Source organism: Vicia villosa, linkage group LG6 (genome assembly GCF_029867415.1).
Source record: "Vicia villosa cultivar HV-30 ecotype Madison, WI linkage group LG6, Vvil1.0, whole genome shotgun sequence".
NCBI lineage: Eukaryota > Viridiplantae > Streptophyta > Magnoliopsida > Fabales > Fabaceae > Vicia > Vicia villosa.
In genome coordinates, this window is record NC_081185.1 from 129,247,984 (window position 1) to 129,272,485 (window position 24,502).

The 24,502-nt window shown below is 32.6% G+C and overlaps 1 protein-coding gene across 1 annotated transcript; it reads left to right on the forward strand.

Annotated features, from left to right (window-relative positions):
- The first annotated feature begins 16,364 nt into the window (after positions 1-16,364).
- Positions 16,365-22,062, forward strand: LOC131609983 (uncharacterized). The gene is made up of 5 exons (XM_058881831.1): positions 16,365-16,849; positions 18,818-18,933; positions 19,024-19,392; positions 20,531-21,281; positions 21,573-22,062. Exons 1-5 carry the CDS (start codon positions 16,609-16,611, stop codon positions 21,641-21,643), a joined length of 1,548 nt encoding a protein of 515 aa, XP_058737814.1. The 5' UTR covers positions 16,365-16,608; the 3' UTR covers positions 21,644-22,062.
- The last annotated feature ends 2,440 nt before the right edge of the window (positions 22,063-24,502 follow it).

Genomic DNA, 24,502 nt, shown 5'->3' on the forward strand with positions numbered 1-24,502 from the left:
TCAAAACAAGTCTGATGGAACAATTATACACCTGATGGCAGGATATGTTAGACAGGTAGCAATACTCTTCGAAATTGCACCTAAAAGAAAGGCCATAAACGCAGATAATGATGTTGGAGATACTCTTTTATCAGCGGTTTTTTGTTTATTCTTCAGTACTCGTTGTTTCAGCTGATCAAACACTGTATACTGTAGCACAATAAATTTCAAAATTAAGCTATATCTATCTTAGATCCAGCCATCCAAATACAATGTAACTTATAAGTTTTAAAAAGAACAAAAACGAGGGTTATCGTTGATAGAAACTAGCTTGAGCTACCTGAATTGCAGGGTTTGAGGTAAGAAGCAAGGAAATGCTAAGGCCATCAAATATATCACTCCATGAGCCCAAACTCGAGGATCACAAACATGAACATAAAACATATTTAAGTTATGCGATTTATTTGTTTACTACATACTAAGGATAATGTTATTGGTATCAACTGCGCATCAGAAGCAATTACTGCCACCTAGCAAGGTTTCGCCGTTGGAATGGATGCGGCAATGCATATAAATCGCATACTTAAACAAATTCATATTTCAAAATTTCATAAATATGTATCAAATCTCATTCCAAATGAAACTGATATGAATATGAAAAAACAAAAGCAAAAGCCAAACTGAAAAAGAAAAAAGTGAAAGAATTTGGTTGAGACTTTTCATCAAACACCTTGTGTGCAAGGTGAAAAACTCTACTTTGAAAGCAAATAGCAAGAACAAAGTATCAATCAACAATAATACCAACACAACAACAATTCTGCAACATAGAATCGTACAGAAGTGAAGAAGAGGAAAACTCGCAAGAAAAGGAGAACTCACCAAAACACGCAAAAGAACAACCGGAAATGCTGCTACTGTGAGTCCACCACGCCAAGATCCGCGCGTCTCTCCGTCTTGACCACCGTTCTTCTACCAACCGAGCATGCCGCCGGACACGCTTCCCCGGCCGGAATTACGCCACAACTACATTTGGTTTCACCGGCAATCTTTCGTTAGTGAATCAAGTTGTTAGAGTTTTATTAGCATAGTTTCACGAGAACATATAGAATGGCGTTTGGAAACAAGTGATCTTGGAATGAAAATTTTGGGCCCGTTTGTTTTGGCTTTTTTTAAAAATGATTTTTATAGTGTTATCAAATTTTGCGAAAAATTTTTTTACAAATTTTTTTTTTATAAAAGCTTCAAATAAAAAATCTGTTTGAATAGTTATTCTTAAAATGTGATTTTAGGTATTTCATCTATTTATGGAGAAAAAATTTGGATATCAAAATTTCAAAAAATCACTTAATTTTGAAGCTATTTCAAATAGATTTTCATAAAAATCATTTTTAAAATACAACTTTTTGAAAAAATTATGATTTTGACTAAATTTTGATCTTCAATTATGTATGTTTATGCTATAGGATGTCAAATTAAGTGTTTCATTTTTAAAAAAACGAATATAAAAAAACTTGTAATATTTTGAAAAACAGTTTTAGAAAATCTATTTTCAAAAATACAAAGAAAAAATCTATTTTTTTAAAGCTGAAACAAACTGGCCCAACAACACCTCTTAAAAGTGATTTAGAAAAATCGCTTATCCAAACGCAATTTCAATAAGAAATAGGAGAGCGTATGTTTCTGTCTTTGTTCCATATATTTAGCACGTTATGTTAAGTGTTACTTTTCTAAATGGAAATTTTAGGCCACGTTATGTTAATTTTGATACTCCTCACTCTTATATTTAATTTGATTTGTAAGGTTTGAATATGGACTCAAATTGGTAAAACTGAGGGGAAGCCATGGAGTAAATTTGTGGTAGCCGGTTGAAATCTCAAAATATCTTAAAGAAAATCTTATAATAAATAACTAGATTATAAATTATACATTGTATTTTACATACATAACATTATATTTTTGTTTAAATTTATAATTTTTTAACAATATTACATCATTTCAGTTTTAAATTTTTAAAAAATTCTTGCAACAATTATGAAATCTTTAATAATATGTATTAAATAAAATTAATATGTACTAAAATTATCATAAAATTCATAAAAAAATCTACAAAACTTTAGTGAAAATATATAATAATTTTTTATTACAAACTTATCACAAATTTAAATATTATTCTAATATTAGATTATATGGTCCAATATAAGGTAGATAGTAGGTTCGATTGCTACTCTAGAAATTTTATCATATTTTTGTTTTCAATTTTCTTATACCTTTTCTCATGAGTTAAAGTTTCAGGATTTTAGTTATTTTGAATTTTAATAATTTAAAAATTAAGATTAAAATTTAAATTAAAAATTAATTAAAATATATCATAAAAATAAGAACATAAAGATAATGCACTGTCAGTGTAAAATATTTTACACAATTATGATTTCACTGACAGTGTAAAACTGCTTTACATTGTCGGTGTATTTTTCATTAAATCCTAAAAATAATTAATAACATAGATAAAACTAAAATTAAATAAAATAAAAAATACCATAAAAATAATTAATAAAACAAAAAATAATGATTAATTTTTTTTATAAATTTAAACAAAAATTACAATTATTTTTAGGAAAAATTTAAATAAGTCAAAACTGCAGCAAAATCCGCAGGAAAGTTTCCTGCAGAATTACCTGCGCATTTTGTATGGTGGTTTAGTTTTATTAAATTGGAATTCCGCAGCAAAATCCACAGAAACATTTCCTGCGAACTTACCTGGGGATTTTGTATTGTAGTTAGATATTTTATTGGAAATATATTTTCCGCAGCAAAATCCGCAGGTTTTCCTGCGGAATTTTCTACCAGCTCATGATCCGCAGGAAAATTTATTTTATTTAATATTGTCCCAGGAAATTCCGCAGGTAAATCGAGTATTTCTAGTAGTGATTTAATTACGTGCACAACGCCCAAAACGGCACTAAAAAAGGATTCACGGATCAAAAGATACGTCATTTTAAAGTTTTAGAAAAATTCCCGCACAGCAAGGTTCGCTCAGCGATGCAATGCAGAAGCGAATTCCTTCAGACCTCCGCTCAGCGGACCTCTAGCGACGTTAGACAGAAGCTAACCAGGTCGGGTCCTCCGCTCAGCGGACCTGCGATTTTACCAATTCTCAGGTCTGCGACAGACCTGCGATTTCACATCCTTTTCACCCAAAAACGATTCCAGACATCATATACAGGCATATAATCATCATATATTCAATCATACACCACAAAACATCATTTAAACTCATTATTAACCAAAGAGTTCACACAATTTTCATCAATTCAATTCAAATTATACACCCTAACCTAACAATCCCAATATCTAATTGAACCAGACCATACATCAATCTACTTATTACCTAAGACCACATAAGAGATACTAAAAGGAAGAGTCCCCCTTACCTCGATGAATTTCTTGAATGCTCTCCTTCCGGTTTCACGTTCTTGCCTCTTTCTCTTCTCTTACTCTTTTCACGTGTTCTTCCTCTTTCTCTTCTCTTGGTTCTTTTCTTATTTTATGAAAAATAAAATAAAAATGAACACCACTTAGTAAAAAGGCCTAACCAAATAGCAACCCTCTTTTACTAACATCACACCATAAGCCCAATAGCTCTTATTCCATCATTTTCTAATTAAATCCAAATAAAATACTAAAATTCCAATTATTTAATTTAAATCCAAATTAAATTAATAAACGGAAAATATGGGGTGTTACACTTTTCACCACTGGTAGATGATTTTTTTTCTGAATGAACAAAGTAGATTCTCATATCTTTCTAAAATGTTTACATGTGAAATTATTTTAACTTAGAACCTAATTTTCATAATATTAATATTTTATTAGTAAATTTTATTTTTGTGGATCATTATTTTAACTTAGAACCTAATTTTTTTTTGGATCATTATTTTAACTTAGAACCTAATTTTCATACTACTAATATCTTTTTGGTATTTTTTAAATGGTTAATTTCTATTTTATATATATAATTTGGTCAAACTTCTTTCCTTCACATTTTTCGTATCGTTCAAAAAATACTACACTACAAATAATGCACCCGGACGACAGCACGGGTCTTTGACTAGTTATATCTTTTAAAAATAACATTAGAAATTGATTGTTAATGTTTTTTTTTCTATCGATTAATTTTTATTAAGAGTGTAATAATTGAGATAATTATTGGAAAACTACTCAAATTATTCTCATCTACTATCTAGTCTATTATCTAACTATTATTGAAAGATGTCACCGTTCTACCTAAAATATACTTTTCTCTTTCTAAATTTACAAAACCAAAAGGGTTGTTTTATCTTTTCATAATCAACTAATATTCCAACCTTCCAAACAAATGCCCAAACGCCATGTGTATAAATTTATAATTGTGCAATCTTATTCATAAAATTTCTAAATTAAGGAATATTTGCGGTTAGTAAAGTCATTTTTTTCATGCAATATTTGTTTTAAATAAATGTATACAATAGATTTTTGTGGCGCATGATAGGTGTATGAGAACTCACGTATCATATGTAATGATATCATGAAGGAGAGGGATTCTTTTTCATAATAGTCAACATTAATATAAAAAACTATTAAATTTAGAACTTTAGAAGATTAAATTAAATAAATACTAATAATTCAATTGAAAGAATCCGTACCTTATTTGATTGATCTTGTAATAATTTTCGAAACAAAATTTCATTGAGGTGATGATGATTAGATTGGGTTCTTGAAATAATTTATTAAACATAATTGGCCAATTGAAATACATAACATCGTATTTTAATAAAAGACTATATAAAAACAATTAAGTTTATAATTTTAAAAGATTGAATTAAATAAAAATTAATGACTTAATTGAAAGGTTCCATGCCTTACGTGGTTGATCTTGCAATAACTTTAGAAATAAAATTTCATTCTGCAGAATGCGGATTGTCAGATTGGATTCTTAAAATAATTTATTAAGTATAATTCCAATATCTTAATAGATCAATTGGAATACATAACATCATATTTATAAATAAATTATATAAATATTTATTAATTAAAAAATAAAACAGGTTAACGATTATGTTATAAAAGACAAAAAAAAAATAGTAATATCTATATAATTAGTGGCAGAGACCGTGACTATTTGAGAGAATCTTAATATATATATATATATATATATATATATATATATATATATATATATATATATATATATATATATAAAGATAAGTAAATGATTATAAATGTAAGGAAAGTTTTTCTCCTTCGTTCTCCGTACATTCGTTTCATATCTTTTCTTTTTATTTGATTTTTTTTTCTTTTATTTCTTCTTATTTGTTTCTTCTTCTTGTTGACTCACAATCCCCCACTTAAACACTGATTTCAATTAGTTTTTACACTTCAATCACACAACAATCTTTATTAATTTATTATTTTAGCAAGCCAATTGAAGTAATTGAGCAAGTTATACTTCTTCTGTGATCAACATCACCATCAATGTTTGTGTTAACGTAGCTTTTGTATTTTAATTTCTTTTTTACTAGAGTGAAAACATTTATTTGTAATGCCTCGTAGATACATCAAAATCCACTTAAATGCTTTCTGTTAGAATAAGATTGAGAATCTATGTTCAGAATCTGGTTTTGATGATAACAAACATATATTTTGTTAGTAACAATTTTACTACTAATGTTTTCATTAAGTGTGCAGATATTATGCTATAAGCCTTATACGACAACATCGGAAAGAAAAGCACAACATCAGAAAGAAACTCAGACAAGCTTCAAATAATTAAACAGAAATATCAAGATACACGAAGTCAGATGATCAGAAGTTCTAAACATAACGCAAGAATTCAACAATCAGCGACACAAGAACTGAAGTCATTTCAGAAACAAAAGCTTGACACTACAAAGAACAATAAGCTTTATCAGGAGTACAAGCCATATCAATTGCAACTCTGCTTTCAGAAGACTAGAAGAACATCGTGAACTGCTCCAACAAAATCACATGCAACACATCACGACACTCAATGTAAAGACAAAATTGTGACATATATTTTGGTCTACTATTTGGTAAACAAGACACGCCACCAGTAAGCAACGATCTTGAAATAAGTAAGTTGAAGAGGACACGCTACCAATGCCAAATATAATATTCGCCTCGGTAATTATTATTTTCCTGATTCAGTATACACCAAGCATTAACTACTTGTCAAAATATGATTCAAACGGCTAAGTCTCCAACGGTAACATACCAAAACTATATATAAAGAACAAAATCGTTTGAAAGAAGATGTGTGGGTGCAAGAGTGTATGAGAGCAAGTGTGCAAGCACAAACAACATAAGAAAAATCTGTTGCACCAATAAGAGGCAACATACACGAAGTGTATGATGAGAAAATACGTATATTGAATTATACAAAATTAGCCTATGAGAAGAAAATCTTAAGTGAGAAAAATAGAAGTATGCAAGTCATGATGTATTCTCCATTGGAGTAATGAGAAGTTGAAACACACTTAAGAAAGATACACAATACTTGATCAGTGCTCATATTGCTCACATTGAATAACTAGAGAAACGGAATACACTGAGTTGCTGCTCGATAGTGTTTCATGTTTACGATCATTAAATGTGTTATCAGCTGTAACAAGCTTCATGATCAGTATTCAAGAAGAAGATGAAGATTTACGCGCAAGAAGCAATCAACATAGAGTTGTTGCTCCATATCTGCTTATGAAGAAGAAAAGAAGATGGTCTTACAAGAAGGAATTAATTTCAAAGAGCCGAATCTCTAATCTCCTTACTCTGACAAGAAGAGACCTAACTGAAAGAAGCAATACAAGAGCTGTTGTTCTTAATCTGCTTTAAAAAGAAGAATATCTCATCCAGAAGTTAAAGAAAAGAGGACTACAAGAATATTTGTAAGAACATATAGAGTTGTTGCTCGTATTGTGTTACATCTTAGGAAACTCCTGATAGATTATTTAGGCACCAGAAGTTACTTCTAGTCAGTGTGTCATAAACATATGTACTTAAAATAGGAGAAAATCTGCTTGACTAAGAAGCACATTTGTAATCTCCAGAAGAACAATTCTGATAGAATTGTTGTGCCTTGAATATCTTCTGATATGGATATTTGAGAAGTCCTTGATATATGGTTAGACTCTTGGAGGGATCTAGGTCAATAAACTTTATATCTCGTGGAGATCACTGAACGGTTTATTATCTAGGGTTAGTCACAAGCAGTTGGCTTGTGCAGGAAGTTAGTCACAACAATTTGGTTGTGCAGGGTTAGTCACAAGCAGTTGGCTTGTGCAGGTTGTTAGTCACAACAATTGGTTGTGCAGGTTACTAGATTGATGAATGTTATATCTCGCTGAGATCACTAAACGGTTCAGTCATCTAAGGGTTAGTCACTCACTGGTAGCTTGTGCAGGGTTAGTCACAACAGTTAGCTGTGCAGGTTGTTAGTCACGACGGTTGATCATGCAGTTGTAATTAAGTTTGGTTATAGTGGATTAAGTCCTCTATTGAGAGGTAAATCACCTGAGGAGGGTGAACTGGAGGTAGCCTTATTCAAAAGGTGAACAAGGATAAAAATGAATGTGTCTTTTACTTTCTGTACATTTCATTTAACTCAGAACATTCACGCAGAATGTCTTCAGAGCTGTACTGAGACAAGTCAGAAGTTCTGATAATATAAAGAAGTTAAATTGAATATCTCGTTGGTTATTCAACTCCATTCCAATTATGCTTCCGCAACATCAAAAGCATATCCAAAAGATGAGATACTAAAAGAAAGAAAAGAATTTTAAGAAAGGCAAATTTAATTTGATAAAGAACACAATTCAATCTCCCCTTTCTTGTGTTTTTCTCCACCTTCACTTTCAAATGAGATTTACCTAAATTTGATATAAACATGTTAACAACTCCTACTGCATGGTCAATGATTGGCCTTGTAAAGACCATTGTGTACATCAGACTTCCAATGACTAAAGCATATGGAATTTTAACCATGGATTTTTTTATTCCTTCGTTAGAGGTGATTGATCCTTAGACAAGCGAAAATAACTTTCCAAATGTGTATATATGTATTATGTTTTAGATGATTAAAAAACTCCTTTCTTTTTTACTTATCTCTTTTGAGTTGCATACCAATGATCTTTTTTGCACGACCTAAGTCCTTAGTGTCAAACTCTTTTGGAATTTGCATTTTCAAATTTTTGATCTTGTCCATATCTGACCCTAATACCAACAAATTGATAAGTGTTGAATTTACGTTAAAGACTTCGACACTTACTAACTTATTTTACAAGGAATTAATACAAATCCCTGTAATTTATCTATGAAAAGTGAGAAAATACATGTTTGGATTTTTCTATTATGTATTATCCAGAAACAAGTAAAAAGGAATGGAAAACTATGATTCAACATGCAAAGACCAAACCAGAGCAAATATATTAAAGACCATGCTCGCTAGGTCTAGCCATAGGTGTAACATCTCGATTTTCTATTTTATTTATTTAAATAGTTAGTATATTATTAGTATAATTATTTTACTATTACTTGGTGTGGTAATTATTTATTTGTGAGATATTAAGCTAATTGGTTATTTGAATTATTAGTAGAATAATGAGGTAAATAGTTATTGGATCTAATTAATTAAAATAGAAGTAATCAGGGGGGGTGAGTGTTACTAAGCCCATCTAATTAGTGAGAGATAGTGAGAGGAGTTAGGTTTAGCCTCATAACACATTCATTTGGTAAAGAAAAAGAGATAGCTCAAAAGAAGAGAAAAAAGAGAAAAAGGGAGAAAGTGAAGGAAACTAGAAGAAGAAAAAGAAGAAGAAGAAGAAGAAGAAGAAGAAGAAGAAGAATGAGATTTAACCTAAGGTAAGGGGAAGAATCTTCATTATTATGGGTATATATATGCAATAGTTGTATGCTTAGGTTCTCATCTCTCAAATTCCTCATAATTTTTATGTTAGGGTTTGTGTAAATTTATGAGATTTTGTGAATTAATCATGTTTAATGATGTTATGATGATAACCTATTAACAGAAACATGATTAGGAACCTTACACATATGATTAATTGTTGTTTGAATGAACTTTGGTTGGATGAAAGTGATTTTCGGAACTGTTGTCAAAAAATTGTTTTTTTCAAAATAACACAGAGAGCGCGTCGCACGGGGAAGGGCTCTTAGCGCGCTCTTGGAAACTGCCCGAACCATTTTACAAACCAAGTGCGCGTAGCGCGGTAGTCAGGGCGCGTAGCGCAACCTGACATGGAATTTTGTGATTTTTTATTCTTTGGCTTGAGATCTTGTATGCTTATGATTTAAGATATATTTCCTTGTGTTTTAATAATTTATTCAATAATGTTTGGATAGGTTTTGAATAAAAAATGAACTTATATATGAAACTTGTGTTTTGATTATGTATAATATGAATTGGTGGATACATGAATTGGCTTGTATGCTATATGTTATATGTGATCATTACATAATATGTGAATGATTGTTTTATAATAAATGGGTGTTGTGCAATGTTTGGTGGATAATTCGAACTATGCGAATTGTTGTGATATGCTTGGATAATTAAGGTTGTGTCATAATCTTAATTGCATATATTGTGAATTGTTGCGCATGCATTCATTGGGAGTTGGAACTCCGGTTGGCTTTGATCCTTGTGTGGAAATAGAGGCGTGATTGTCCCTTATGTGCATTGGAAGCGGTGAACTGTGTGTTCATATTTTGAGGGCTTTGGTCTTATCCAGATCGGAAGCGTGACTCTGGTTCTTGAGTATGGAATCAGGAGCGGTGAGCTTGATACACACATGGTACCACTTGCATTGAGTCACATTAGTTGCATTTGTAGTCGTATTTGCTATGTGATATTTGGATTATTGTGTACTTATGTGATAATTGAAAAGTTGTGTTAAGTGCAATAATTGTGAAACTCATTTAATTATGAAGTGTGATGAATTTGTTGGATTGTAGTGTACTATTTCCATTGTTCATAAGACATGTATCCATTATGATTAGGGATGGCAAAGAGACCCAAACCCGCGGGGCCCACCCGAACCCGAGTCAACGGGTGAAAACCCGAGTTGACTGCGTTTGGGTTTGGGTTTGGGTGCCACCCGATATTTCGAGTGCGAGTTTGGGTAGTGTGAAACCCGCACCCAAAATCCGAAATCACACCCGATTATATATATATATATATATATATATATATATATATATATATATATATATATATATATATATATATATATATATAATACCCTTATTTTCTCAATTATACCCTTATTTTCTCAATAACTCCACCTCACATTTTTCAATTAGTTATTGGAAAAAGAGAGTGTATGAATAAATTTATTTGGAAAGAGAAAAATAAATAAGGGTATGATAGGAAAAATAACTCTAACAATCTACTATCTTGGTTGAAGAGCTTTTTGCTAAAATGACACTTAAAAAGGAACGGAGGGAGTATATATAAAATATTATATATATATATATATATATATATATATATATATATATATATAAATTGTGGAAAGTTGTAAGAAAATTGTAGGAAAAATATATTTTATGTATTTTGTTGCGGGTACGGGTTTGGGTGAAAAAACCCGAACCCAACGGGTGTGGGCGTGAGTGTTATTTTGTCACCCGAATAGCTTTTGGGTTTGGGTTTGGGTTCGGGTGGTAATTTCGGGTGCGGGTTTGGGTAGTATGAAACCCGCACCCGCGGGCACCCGTTGCCATCCCTAATTATGATGTGAATTCTCACCCTTTTGTTTGAATGATGTTCATTGTGACATCATGTGGGTTTCGACGAGTAGCGTGCTTGCACGAGGATTTAGCCGAGGAGCTTATCGATAATTTCATTTTGATTTAGGTAGCGAGTCAATGCTCTGATCATGTAATACGAGGGGTATTTGAACTCATGTTTTGGATGTTTGGATTATTGTTATCTTTATTGTATTCGACAAGGTATTTTGGATTCGTATGACATTTAATGAGATGATAATGTTATTACGATTTTGGTAGATGATTACAGTATGTGATGTAATCATTGAAATGCTTGAGAATTTATTATTCTGTTGCGATATGCATATTGATGAAACATGAAGTTTTCAAATTGTGTTATAAATATGATCAGGTGCATGTTTGTATGATTTGATTTTGGTTTTCATTGTTATGGAAACAATATGTGACAATCTTTTATTATATGCATGTTTAATAGTTTTTCACTATTGACATTTTTTAACAATATAAATTTTTAAAAGCTATGCAATTATCTAGCAGTCTATTTTTTTCCAATAATATTTTAATATTATCCAATTTGTTGGATTTCTCATAACAAACTGGTGACATATACGCGGTCCACACCAGAACCTGTGCGGACGCACGAGTTTTCTACTAGTTGTTCTTGAACTTTGATTGAACTTAATTGTTGTGTTTTTGAATTATGAAAATTGATGTTGATATTGAAAATTGAGTTGAATGTTTGTTGTTAATTGATTTTGATATTAAATTAATTGGAGTTGTTAATGATAATTGGTGAAGAATAATTGTTGTTCAAAACTATGTACTCTAAGTGTTTATCAAAATGCTTGTTAAAGTCCGACACATGCTAGAATCTTATTTTTGCTATAACTTTTGATCCGTGTTGAGTTTTTCCGACTTTACTTAATGAAAATCGAGTTTCTCAGAACAACAGAATCTCCCCAAGCGAATACTTTTTTGATTCGGATAAGTTTTGCTTTGTTTTTACCACTGCTATACTGTGTGTGAAAGTTACCGTTTAAAGCGAAATTTAGCCGAACTGAATAGTTTTCCGTGGAACCGTTGGCATGTTTCTTGTGCGCTTTATTTCCTAATTTTCTGGATGCTTTTTAATTTGCTTCGGATTCCTTTTAACATGTGTGCAGTGCTTAATCGTGGTTGATAATATAGTTGTTTTTGTGTGCTAACTCGTGAGATTCATAGAAAATTCTTTGTTGCTTATGCTATATTGTGGATGCTTGTTGCCGATTAATTCAAGTGCTTTGATTTGTGTTGACACGTGAAGTTTGCTGGCTGATTGTGCATGCTTGTGATGTATGTTTTCGCCAAATTTCCGTAAGAGGCGTAATCACATTGGATTTGATAAAAATGTCATATCTTAACCGTTTTGAGTTTTTGCGAATGTGAATAATGTCTCTCAAGTAAAATGATATTTCCCGAGCTGTTGGTGAGGTTTTATTTCGGTTTCATCCGATTTTTTTTGTCGATTTTGCTTCTATCCGATTTCGAAATTCGTGCTTCTGGGCCAATTTAATAAAACCCGATCGCATATTTGAGTTCCTTGGCATGTTTGTAGGCTACCGTGTAAATTTCGTTTAATTTCGACAAGTTTAATTTTTTACCAATTGTCCCGATTTTGATGTTTCTTTGATCCGATTGACATGTAAATAACTTCTTTAATTTCCATTTATCTTGTATTCATATTTGGTTGGTATTTGTGTGTCATTTCACTCCTATATCTTTTTTGTTGCTTCTTTTATGCTTAATAACGTGTTTAACACCCAATTTGTGCATTTAAAGTCATGTATTGCGTTTGTACTCGTGTTTGTTCGCTTGTGAATACTTATCGTGATGTTAGTGCATGTGTGATACGTTTTGTATGTGTTTTTGTACCCATGTAATTGTTGCCCCATCCGGGGCTTATACTTCTTTCGCTTATTTTTCGTTTCTTATTCCATTATTCATTTTCAATTTAGCTTTATAATGCATTAACGCAATTCCGATTGTGGCTTTTTGTTATCTCTAACGTGTGCGCTAGTATGCAAGGCATTTTGAAGGCAATTCCCGGTTGATGTTCATTCATTAGTGTTCCGCTTTATTTGTGGGAGACAGTGTTATTTTTCTCTGATTCGCGCTCTTGAGACCCGTGTATTACTTTATACCTGTTTGCTTGGATTACTTGTTTCCCTTGCAAGTGTATTGTATGTTTGTGCTCGACGCACATATTAGCGCATGATTTATTTCACAACGTTGATGCTTGCTTAACTGCGCGGTATATCAGATTGTTGTCTGTTTGCTTGTTGCTTAATGCTAGCTTGCTCGTGAAGTTGTCAGGTTTCTTACTTCTAGTGCTGCTGTTTACGGATCATAATCCGTTTGGTATTGATTCCTTTTCATTTTATTTTCTTTCTGCACGTTATCGCTTTTCGGATCATTTAATAACATGAGAAATAGGATTAGACATCTTGCATCTGGAAGTCCTCGTGGGAGGCTCGATATTTGTCGGTGTGTTTATGTTTGTGCTTTGCGGCAGAGAGTCACAGTGCGACAATACCTCTTTACAGGCACACCGTTAAGTCCTCATGGAAGGCATGCGGGGAGAGTTCGTAATCAACCTCCGCCCAGTCTCACAGAGTCTGTTCAGTTAGCGCACGCCACGCGTTGCTTGCTTTTGAACTAGCCCAAGACCCTGTTATCGAGTATGACAAGTGGTAGGACCATGCAGTCGGATCCCCACGTTTTATTTAGCTCGCGTCGTCCGGTGCTGATGCTAGGTGTACGCACGCACCATCTTTCCTCTGCTCCTTTTTTCCCCTGTAATACAATGTCGTGGTTAAGGACTCATAGCTCTTCAGTCTGATGCTTGGTTGACTCGGGTGATCCGCTCCCCTTAGCTATGGCGGGACCGCTTTTCTACTACTTGGCCTGCGCCTTGTAGGTGTGTGCTTTACGAGCGAGACTCGTTCGTGTGATACTTTTTCTTGCATTCGCTTTCCCCTATAGGTTGTTAGTTTTAGCGTAGTCATTCCCTTTGCATGCTAATTTAGATAGAAATTACTCTTTCCTTCCTTTTGTTCTAGGTATCCTTTCATGCATTGTTTAAAACACAAACCAAACTCTTTGATTTTCTTTTCTTAAGAGCACATTATTTCCGCTCCATTCCCAGCTTAAGTCTCTAAAGGTCGAGCAGCGGAGTGCAAATGTAATTGTTTACTTAAAAAACATAAAACAAACAGAAATTAGTTAGTCGAGCTACGGTACCTCTGATTCCTCAAAAAGGATACGTAGGCAGTGGGGTAAGGCCCGTGCGAGTATAACACTTTCTTTTCCCTACATTTTGCATGCATACTAGTTCAGTTTTAGGCGTAAATTTTTTACACACCCATAGATTAGACAACAAGCGTGGATCCCATCGAGTACGATGGACGTGAGGGGTGCTAGCACCTTCCTCTCGCGTAACTGACTCCCTTACCATCTTCTCTGGTTGTAAGACCATTGCACTTTATTTCGTGGTTTGCTGGCATTCCCCTACCTTTAGGATAAATATGTTAGTGGCGACTTTGTTGATTTTTGCGGTAGCGACACCAAGTAACACATTCAGTGCAAACATGAAGAGCATTATGAAGGATAATCGTAATGCTGCTCTCAAGGATGATGAAGTTGTTGTTACAACCAAGGAAGAGAGACTAGGAAAAAGAGCAGAAGGACCAAATGGAGAAGGATTATACGACGAGCCTACAAAATAATCAAGGAAACTTACCCATGATGGAAGTTAACTATGGAATAGTTGTATTACCTGTGTATATAGGTAGTATGAAAATTGTATTACCTTTGCTGGAACAGAGGCGTCAGGTACATCTGTTGGAACGATAGATCCATCCATCACATGTGAGACTACCTGTATTCGTGCACGTTGTACGGAGGCATGCTGTGCAACCCTCTCACGTATAAGTCAGTCTGACTGGTCGATCATAATGTCTGCATTGTATTAGAAATAAAGTCGAGTTAGATTCAATTAACTTATTAAAAGAAAAGGAAAAAAATCAAATTTAACTCCGTAAGTTCAAATATGGAAGTCTTTCGTAGATGTATATACAAAAGCACCCAACATTTCAAAAAACTGGGGTTGTTCCATAGGTGTATCTACAGAACTACCTAACGTTTCAATTATTTCGTAGATGCACCTACGGAATGCTCTGAAACTTCAAAAACACAACAATGACCTTTGTCACCGTTCCAACCACTAAAATCCCCCATTTTGGTGACTTGATCGTCCATTTTCCTCATCAAAACATACCTACATTGTCTCTAAACTATGTTTCTAAAACTAACTAATGATTTCTACACCTAAAAGTGTATTCAAACTCTATTACGAGAAATACTCGAAAATAACTCGAAAACTCGAAAATTCAAAAACTTAGAGATTAAATTGAATTTTGAAGTTGTTGGAATGTGTTGATTTTTGATGTTGACGTTCACCGCAGAACTCGAGGGATTTGAAGATGGTTTGGTGGAAGTTTGATTTTTGAGGTTGAGAGAGATTAAGAGAGTAGAAGATGAAAAGTGTGCGAATGAGAGAGGGGGAGCAGTTTATCGCGTGTTTAATATCAAATGCTTTCGTAAATGCATAACTGAAAGAATTCCATAGGTGCATTTACGAAACAAATGCGCTTTTAAAAAAAAGATACTTTTGAAGATACATATATAAAAACAGAGAGTATTTTTGGCAACGCACATAATGCATAAGAGACCAAAGAATGAATTAAGAGTCTCTCTAAATTTTTAACTTTCTCAATTTAAAAATACTAATTTTTACTTGTCGTAAATTCCTATTGGTAAAATTTGTTCTCACCTCTAATAAACAATTAACATTTATTGTTTTGTTATAAATATAAGAACATGTTCTTGCTAATAAATATAAATATGTAAGAACACTTGAAATCGCTTTTATTTTTTAGTAGTAAATCACTTCTTGATACTATCCTTTACAACAAGCAAAGCATGATAAATATAAAATGAGGGTGCGGGTGCTTTTCAACTTAGCAAAAGAGTCAAACTCATCAAACCTTACCTCACCACCACCCCACAAATACTTTCCTCCACATGACACCACACAATGCGTTCTTCTTTTTATTTAATTTTTTCACCTTAGTGCCATGCTAGTGGACACTTCCACAATTAATAACAATCTCTACTTTTTTTTTTTTTAATTCAAAGACTTTGAAAATAAACATATTATAATAAATATATAAATATTATCTGAATTTAAATTTTACAGTACTCGATAAATGTGAATTTTTTTTTTTAACGGATGACCGATAAGTATTTTTATAATGGTTTATTAACTCTTAAAATCTATCCTAACTTGAATGAGTCTTCGGAGTTCGACTCACCTAAATATTCTCTGATTCTTGAAATCGGTGATAATCGAATAAACCCTTAATTATAAGAACTACTAGTACTCTACACAATGACAAAAAAATTGATTCCTAAAAATAAAACATATTTTCTTACCATTCAAAAAATAAAAAACAAAAAGCAAAAATGAATAAAAGCATTGTCTCTCCAAAAGAAAATGACACTTGTTGTTAATCTTGCAGCACGAGTTACTTCACTATCTCTTCCTTTCCTCTTTCAAACCCTAAACATTTCTCTATTTTTTCCTCATCCCAACCCAAAATCAAACAAAATTCTCCAACAAAATAATCACTTTTCTCACTAACACTTTCTCAGTGTATTCTCTCAAATGGGTTCACCAAACACGCCCCAAGAGAATGACCACTGAACTTCCTCTCCCACTTCCACTGCATTGTACTTCCAATGGGAAAATCCGAAGAAGAACAACACCTGCCACGTGGCGCCACCTCATCGGATCGACCGCAGAATGCGGAAACCGAGTGTCGGCGGTGTTGTTGTTCTCAGATTCAGAAACTCGTTGGCTTCAGATGCATTCTCGTTTTCCTCTTCTCTCTTGCTTTGTTCCTCTCTGCTTTGTTCTGGTTGCCTCCGTTTCTTCGATTCGCAGATCACAAGAATCTGCACGATGATTCCAAATATAAAGGTTCGTTTTTTTCTCTCTTCAATTTTATGCTATTTTTAGCCCTCTTTTTTCGATTTGTCGCTGGCTGCATTGTTTTGTGGATTTACTAGTAGATCTGTTTCTGTTTTTGGTTTTACAAGAATTAAAGTTTACATTTTTTCGTTAATTTGAATTTTTTAATTCCGTTTAATTAGGGATAATCTTATTAACAATTTTGCTTTTGAAGTGATTATTAATTGGATAATTTAAGTATTAATGATTTTTTTTTTACTATGGTAGTTTTGTTTATTAGCTAATTAAAGAGGTAACCTTGTTTGTAGGATCATGTTATTTTTTTAAATTTATTTTTTCTATTTTGGTAATTACTTTCAAAATACCTATTTTTAGTAAGTTTTGATGATTTTGATTTTGCGCTTTTGAAAGTTGTTTTGGGATTGCATTACCTAGTTTTAACATTATCTTTTTACTTTTTTTTTTTATAGTTTTAGGATGTTTAAAATCAATTTTGGTATGAATGATAACAAGAAATAGATTCTCTATCTCATTATAAGCTCCTATGAATAAAATAGTTTTCTTGTTTTAGAGTGTGAGACAGGTTTTTTTACTTCTGACATGAATCAGCTGACTAGTTTATGGTCTATCTTAGAAATATTGCAATTTTGGTGTAACATTAGGCTATCTCTAGCAAATTGAGTTGATATTACTTGTTGTAACTCTGGCCCCTTTTGTAAGACTCTCTTGGCTAATGCGCAAGAATTTAGATAAGTGGTATTATGAAGAGATGATAGAGACTTGGGTATAGTGGGGTGCTCAAGTTCAACATTGAGTAGTTTGAGATGATTGGTGGAGCGTTGTAGACACTGTAGCAGCAGAGGCATTGGCTTTCTGAGCGGTGCTATGATAGAGACTTGGATATTATGGGGTGATCATCAAGTAATATGAGATGCTTGGTGGAGTATCTAACTGACCTGGTTCTTCCCCAAGGGGTTGAATACTTATCAGTCATGAGGCAAAAATTCATGTGATTAGAAGGCCACAGATTGAGTTGTGCAAAGTAAGACTATCTACAATAGATAGATAATGATATTGGATCTGGCCTTTCCTGGACCTCGTATGGAGGGAGCTGTGATTGAGCTGGGAATGAGAAATCAAACTTAAATCCTGTAATCTTAAAATTTTAAAGCTTTATGTTTGATGAGAAAGTTTTTCAATATTATGCCCATCGAATTGCCACGGCAATGCGATACCATATGCCCGGCCACTAGTTAGCTCTCATTGATATTCCATTCATTACAAACTTCTACCTCGTATAAGTCTGTTGCACTCAGCACACTTTTTAACCATTGGAGATTCTATGTCCAACTGCCACACAATTTCTCTTACAAATTTAGGGATTAGCATATTATAAATTGTAAGTGATTGCTTGAAGAATAACAAGAGCTTAAGCGACGAAATGAAATAGCAATATTAAGTCGTGTAACATTAAAAGGAGTTGTGGAGATAGGGACAATCAACAAGCGGCAACTGGAAATTTGGTTATTCAGTTTCAATATTAGATGAAGCTGTTGGTAATTGGGATAACTGTAGTTCCTTAATAATATGAATCTTGTATTGTGGCTCTGCATAACATTATACTTTAAATCTCATTATTCAATTTCTATTCCGTACTCTAAAATAAACAAATTCAGTGTCTCCTCACATGTTGTCAGCACCAAATTTAAACTATTTTACTGAATTTTCTAAATACTTGTATGCTCCTATATGTCTCATTTATGAATAAATTTTGACCCGCTGTAGTGTTAAAGTTCTATCACTTAGTTGTACATTGCCAGTTTGCCACACCACTAAAAGAGGTTGACTTTGACTATACCAACAAATACTGCCAAGGCTTTGACTATACCAACAAATACTGACAAAATCAAGCTCTTTCAATGATAATGACAATTTATAAAATCTACTTGCTCAATGATAATTTTATTAATTTTGCAGGTCATGATATTGTTGCAAGCTTTATTGTTAATAAGCCGGTCACTGTGCTAGAAGATAACAAATTGCAGCTCGCAAGGGAAATTTTTGAGGAGATAGAAGCTCCCTCTACTACAACAGTACACCTCTCTCTTAGTAGTTTCCTTTAATGCCCTATCTTAATATTCACATATTGATGTCATTCTCCTTTTTTCTTTAAAAAAATTCAGGTGAACATCTTGTCTCTAGACCAGTTATCCCGGCTAAACAAGACAAAAGTGGTATTTGCAGTCGATCCTGATGGTGGTGAATACTCAGAAACGTCTTCTGCCTCCATAAGTTTGATAAGATCATTATTTACATCCCTGGTAATTCACCAATCAGATCTGCAGCTCACTTCATTTGGAGATCCCTCCTTTTTTGAAGTGCTGAAATTCAAAGGAGGAATTACTATAATTCCACAACAGAATGCATTTCCTTTGCAGAGAGTGCAAACAAAATTCAACTTTTCTTTGAATTTTCCCATTTATCAAATACAAAGAAATTTCAATGAGCTGACAAATCAGCTAAAGTCTGGATTACATCTGACATCCTATGAGGTTTGTCGAACTTCTTTCTTTTCTTATTGCTTCTATGGTATGTTCTTTATTGTAATCATTTTTTCGTTTGTACTTTGTTTTTCATACATTTGAGTTCAACTTTCAATTCTGATTCTATGTTACTGCCTCTGTCTCACAATAATTGATCACTTCACACATAATAAGAAAAATATATAAATGAAAAAGAGACAATAATATTTTTATTAAATTACCCTTGTCAAGTATCCGTGTATTTAGCATTACTCTTGCGCAAGATACCACTTATATGTTAATCATAGGCAATGAAGCACGGACACGATACGAGTATCGGATACGATACGTATCCGATACGGCGATACGTTACTAATTGAATAATACAAGATACGATACGTTTAAGATACGCATATAAAGATTAAAATAAAATATTTAGTTAAATTATAGTCTAACAAAACCACTCTCATAATAGAACTTTCAATACATAACTATATTACTAAAAAAATATTAAATCTAAGATATTGGTATAGTCTCAATGTTGGAAAATGTTAGTCATATAAATAGCCACTAATAATAGCCACTAATGATCAATATTATTGGAATTGAAAAATTGGAAAATGTTAGTCACATAAATAGCCACTAATAATAGCCACTAATGATCAATATTATTGGAATTAAAAACTTAGCATAGTTATTATTAATAGTTATTGCCTATTACTTTTATGATAACGTACAACTATTGTCTAATATGCCTAATAGAAAGTCCCAACTAATGATGAATTTAATTAAATAAGATATTTAAAATTGATAAAACAAATTATTGGAATATAAATATTAGGAAAGAATTAAATAATGAAATAAATAATGACTATTAAAAAATAAAAAAATAAATGAAGAGTCATTAAAAAAATAAAATCTGCAAAAAAATTGAAGATCACGTATCGGGACGTATCGGAAGCGTATCGCAGCCGTATCGGATTTTTTTTTTATTTTTATTTTTAAAAAAATTCGGATACTCCTTCGATACGTATCGGCAGCGTATCGGAGCGTATCGGCGTATCGGAGCGTATCGGATACGATACGACAGGGATTTTGAAGTATCGGTGCTTCATAGATCATAGGCTATGCCATGCTGATATTGATTGGGTTTACTGGTTGGTTGCAGAACTTGCAAGTCGTCTTATCAAATTCTGAAGGTTCAACAGTAGATGCTCCCACGATTATTCAATCCTCGGTTCTACTTGCGGTTGGGATTCCTCCATCCAAACAGAGGCTAAAGCAATTGGCGCAAACCATCATGGGACCTCATAATCTTGGCTTGAATAACACTGAATTTGGTAGGGTTAAGCAAGTCAGACTCTCAACTATCTTGCAGCACTCCCTTAACGGCAGTGATACTCGCTCCGCGAGATCACCGGCTCCTGCTCCTGTGCCTCATTCCTCACACCATCATCACCACCATCACCATCATCATCACCATCACCACCATCATGATACCCATCTAACTCCTGCAACTTCTCCTATACCTGCACCTGCACATAATCCCTGGGAGGGGGTAGCTCCACCTGAAGTTGCTTCCCCCCCTGCTACAAAAAGTGCACCTACACCTCAGAAAAGTTCTCAAGCTCATCCTCCTGATTGTCCATTTGAGCGTAGAAAAAGATCTAGGCGTAATGCTGGGAGACATACTTATCTAACACCTGCCATTGCCCCTAGCGTTGAACATCATCACCATGTTCCTATTTCATCACCAAAACCACAGGTTGAACCCCCTCCCCCTACCCATACCTCTCATTCGGTACCTGCTTTGAGTCCTTTGCCAAATGTAGCTTTTGCTCATGCTGAGCCTCCACCTACGAGCGGCCCTGCTGCAGAACAACCGAGCACACAGTTTCACGGGCCATCAATATCACCATGTGAGTAAGCTTAATGATATAAAAGTAGTTTTTGTTCAATGCTAATGCTTTAATTACTTGTCAGTCACAAAATAGAGGCAACTTCTTTTACAATTTTTTTGCACTTGCATTTATAACATTCATTATCTATTACTAATATTAAAACTGGTTGTGGATAGTGGTTACTCAGTTTATGAATGAATTTATAAGTAGTTAGCTTAATGAAGTTTGGTTTATTTTTTATCTCATCTTTTTGTACATATTTCTTTTTTATTATTATTTATTGTGCACTGATATCTTGTTTTTTTGCAGCTTCTGCAGGTTGTCTTGGAAGTGTTAAGTGGACATCTTTAATATTTGTTGTACTTGTGTTACATGTGTGACAAAGTGCTAAACTTGTACCATTTGGAAAGATAAAACTAGATTACTATGAATGTGAGCTACGCAAAGTGTGAGCTACACATATATGAGTGGATATAAGTTGTCATCATTCGTGTAAATAGTTGATTAAAAATATCCAGATGGTGTATGTACCCATTTTCAGGTCAAAGTCCATAAGTGGCAGGCCTTGATTACATGCATTACCTTTGTTTTGTTATGTAAGATGGAAAAAAAGTAAAAGAAAAAAAAGAGAGAAGAAAGTAACAGTTTTCTTTTAGTCTCTAATCCTTTCAATAAATTTCTATGTATGGTTGTATTAGTCAGGTAAAAAGTTAATGTTGCATGAGGTGACAAGGAAATTGTTCCACCAATGCAATTGAAATCACGGTTATTTTGTTGCAATGTTAATGCTTCTAGCTCATCTCTTCCTCTGTTTTTCTATCTTCACGAGCTAAATAGCCAACTTGTAACCATTGCCAAAGAACCTACTTTTTCTAATATCTATTTGGAAATCACTATGTTTTTTTTCTTCCTTCTAGAGTAGTCTAATGATCATAATTTTATTATTTAAATATAGTAAATTAGATGCCGGGCTTCTGTAATTGGATGTTCTTGCAGTTAGGGGTGCTAAAATGGGTTCGTATGTCTGACATATCTGTTTTGCTTGCAATTTTTCGTGAGGTAGACCAAAGTTTTAGAGTGTGTTTGGATGGAGCATTTTATTTTAATGAGGGAAAGTAATTTTTTGAGGAAATTTAAAATGATTTGACCAAAATCCATTGTTTGGATACAAAAATGAAGAATTGTTAAAATGATGGAAATTTATGGAGTATTTCATCTAAGTTAAATTTAATCATTTTGAAATGACACCAAAAACCAAAGAATTTGAAATTCCTCTCATGTTCCATAGAATGTATTTGTTATTATTATTTCTTCAAATTTTACAAATTGGTCCTCATATTTTCCAAAATTATAAAATTGACCCCAAAAAATTTCAAAAAATTGCAAATTGGTCCTTAATAATTTTTAAAATTTACAATTTGGTCCTTCAAATTTTTAAAAATTGCAAATTAGTCCCTACTTTTTCATTTTTTGATTTGGTCCAAAAAATTTAAATTTTATAAAAAATGACACCAAAAATCTAACAATGAATTATCTTAATGTTCCATCCAAACAAAATAATTTTAAAATGAATGGATTTGAATTGAATCATTTGAATTACTTTGAATTTTAAATTGCTTTAAAATTTCTAATTACCTCATCCAAACACACTCTTAGATTCACATTCTCTAATGTGTCTGTCCCGATTCATTTTTCGTGAGATAGACCAGATTTTTAGATTCACATTCTCTAATGTGTCAGACCTGATTCTTTGAGGGTAGTTATCCTCATAAATCCGTCCTGATTCTTTGAGGGTAGTTATCATCATAAATTTTTGTAATTTTTAAGTTTTAAAGATACAATTTACGCAAGTCTATGTGTTCCATCGTTTTTTTTTGGGCGAGTCAAGGTTTTAGTCTTGCACTTTCAATTATTTTGTCCCTTTCGTCCAATTTATTTTAAATGTTTTTGCAGATCGGGGACGGATTTATTAGTTTGTCACTTGTATATTTAACTATTTGAAAATTACTTTTTAATATGTATGCAAAATAATAGGGTTTGGATTTTTTATTTTATTTTATAAAAGTTATCGATATTTTATCATGATTTATGTAATAAAAAATCGATCACTTTAGATTATTTGGACAATTTCATGATAAAATTGACTTAATCAAAATAGAGGTTTTTTGGTGTTAACTAGTACTAGTAGTTTTTTACATAAATGAAATGAAAGTTACTTTAGTTTTTTTAGGTGGTTTATTTCTGAAGCATGGTACTATAGTAGCTCCCACCTTTCATGTGAAGGTTGTCGTAAATTGCACATGATCTCTGCTCGTGAAGAATAGTATATAAAATAAAAAAATGAAAATATTTAGTCATATTTTGAAAAGATATGACACCGAGGCGAAAAGATCCTGTCATGTGAATTGGCTCTGACTTTTATAGGACGATTGAATGAAGCCACCTTTCAATGCGTAATGGGATGAGGTAATGCCCACTTGTTCCGAAATCACGGATAATTCAACTCCATAGTAATTGTACTTGAGAATTGAGGTGAAATAATTTAATTTTTAAGTTACTATATTGTACACACTACAAAGGGTTGGACCATCGGTTGGGTTCGACCGATCTTGGATCAAAAACTTAAATCTAATGTAAGTAGCAGTTTCATTTTTAAGATATAATTTTGACCAATATAATTGTGAGTTTTGATAGATTCGATTATAGCAGTCTGACAAATTAGAAATGTTAACAACACTCTCTTTTGAACACTCCTCTCAAATACTTTCTCTTTTATTAGTTGAAACATGTGTGAGTTCTACTATTTTATGTGAGACCTATTTTCAAAGTGAAGGGGATCCACACATGTTTCAACCAATAAAAAAATGAGTGCTTGAGAGAGTGTTTAAAAGAGAGTGTTGCTAGCAATTCTCCTCAGAGATAAATTAGATCGATTTAATTGATTTAATATTTATTGAGTAAATCTATAAAAATTACTCATCTTTTATAAAATTCACAAACATTTATTTTTAGTTTTTTTAAAAAACACTAGAATAACATAAAGAAAAACTATTTTTTTTTATTATTGAAAAAAAGTTATGAATACATGATAATATTTCAAATATCATTTAACATTAATTTGATCATTATCATACTTTAAACCACAAATTAAATAGTACTCAAAATTTTATGATTATAAGTTAGCGTGTTTTCGAATATATATATATATATATATATATATATATATATATATATATATA

Coding starts and splice junctions, on each gene's coding strand:
- LOC131609983 (XM_058881831.1), top strand. CDS start 16,609: ATGGGAAAATCCGAAGAAGAACAACACCTGCCACGTGGCGCCACCTCA. Junction 16,850..18,817: donor CGATGATTCCAAATATAAAG/GTTCGTTTTTTT, acceptor TTAATTTTGCAG/GTCATGATATTGTTGCAAGC. Junction 18,934..19,023: donor AAGCTCCCTCTACTACAACA/GTACACCTCTCT, acceptor AAAAAAATTCAG/GTGAACATCTTGTCTCTAGA.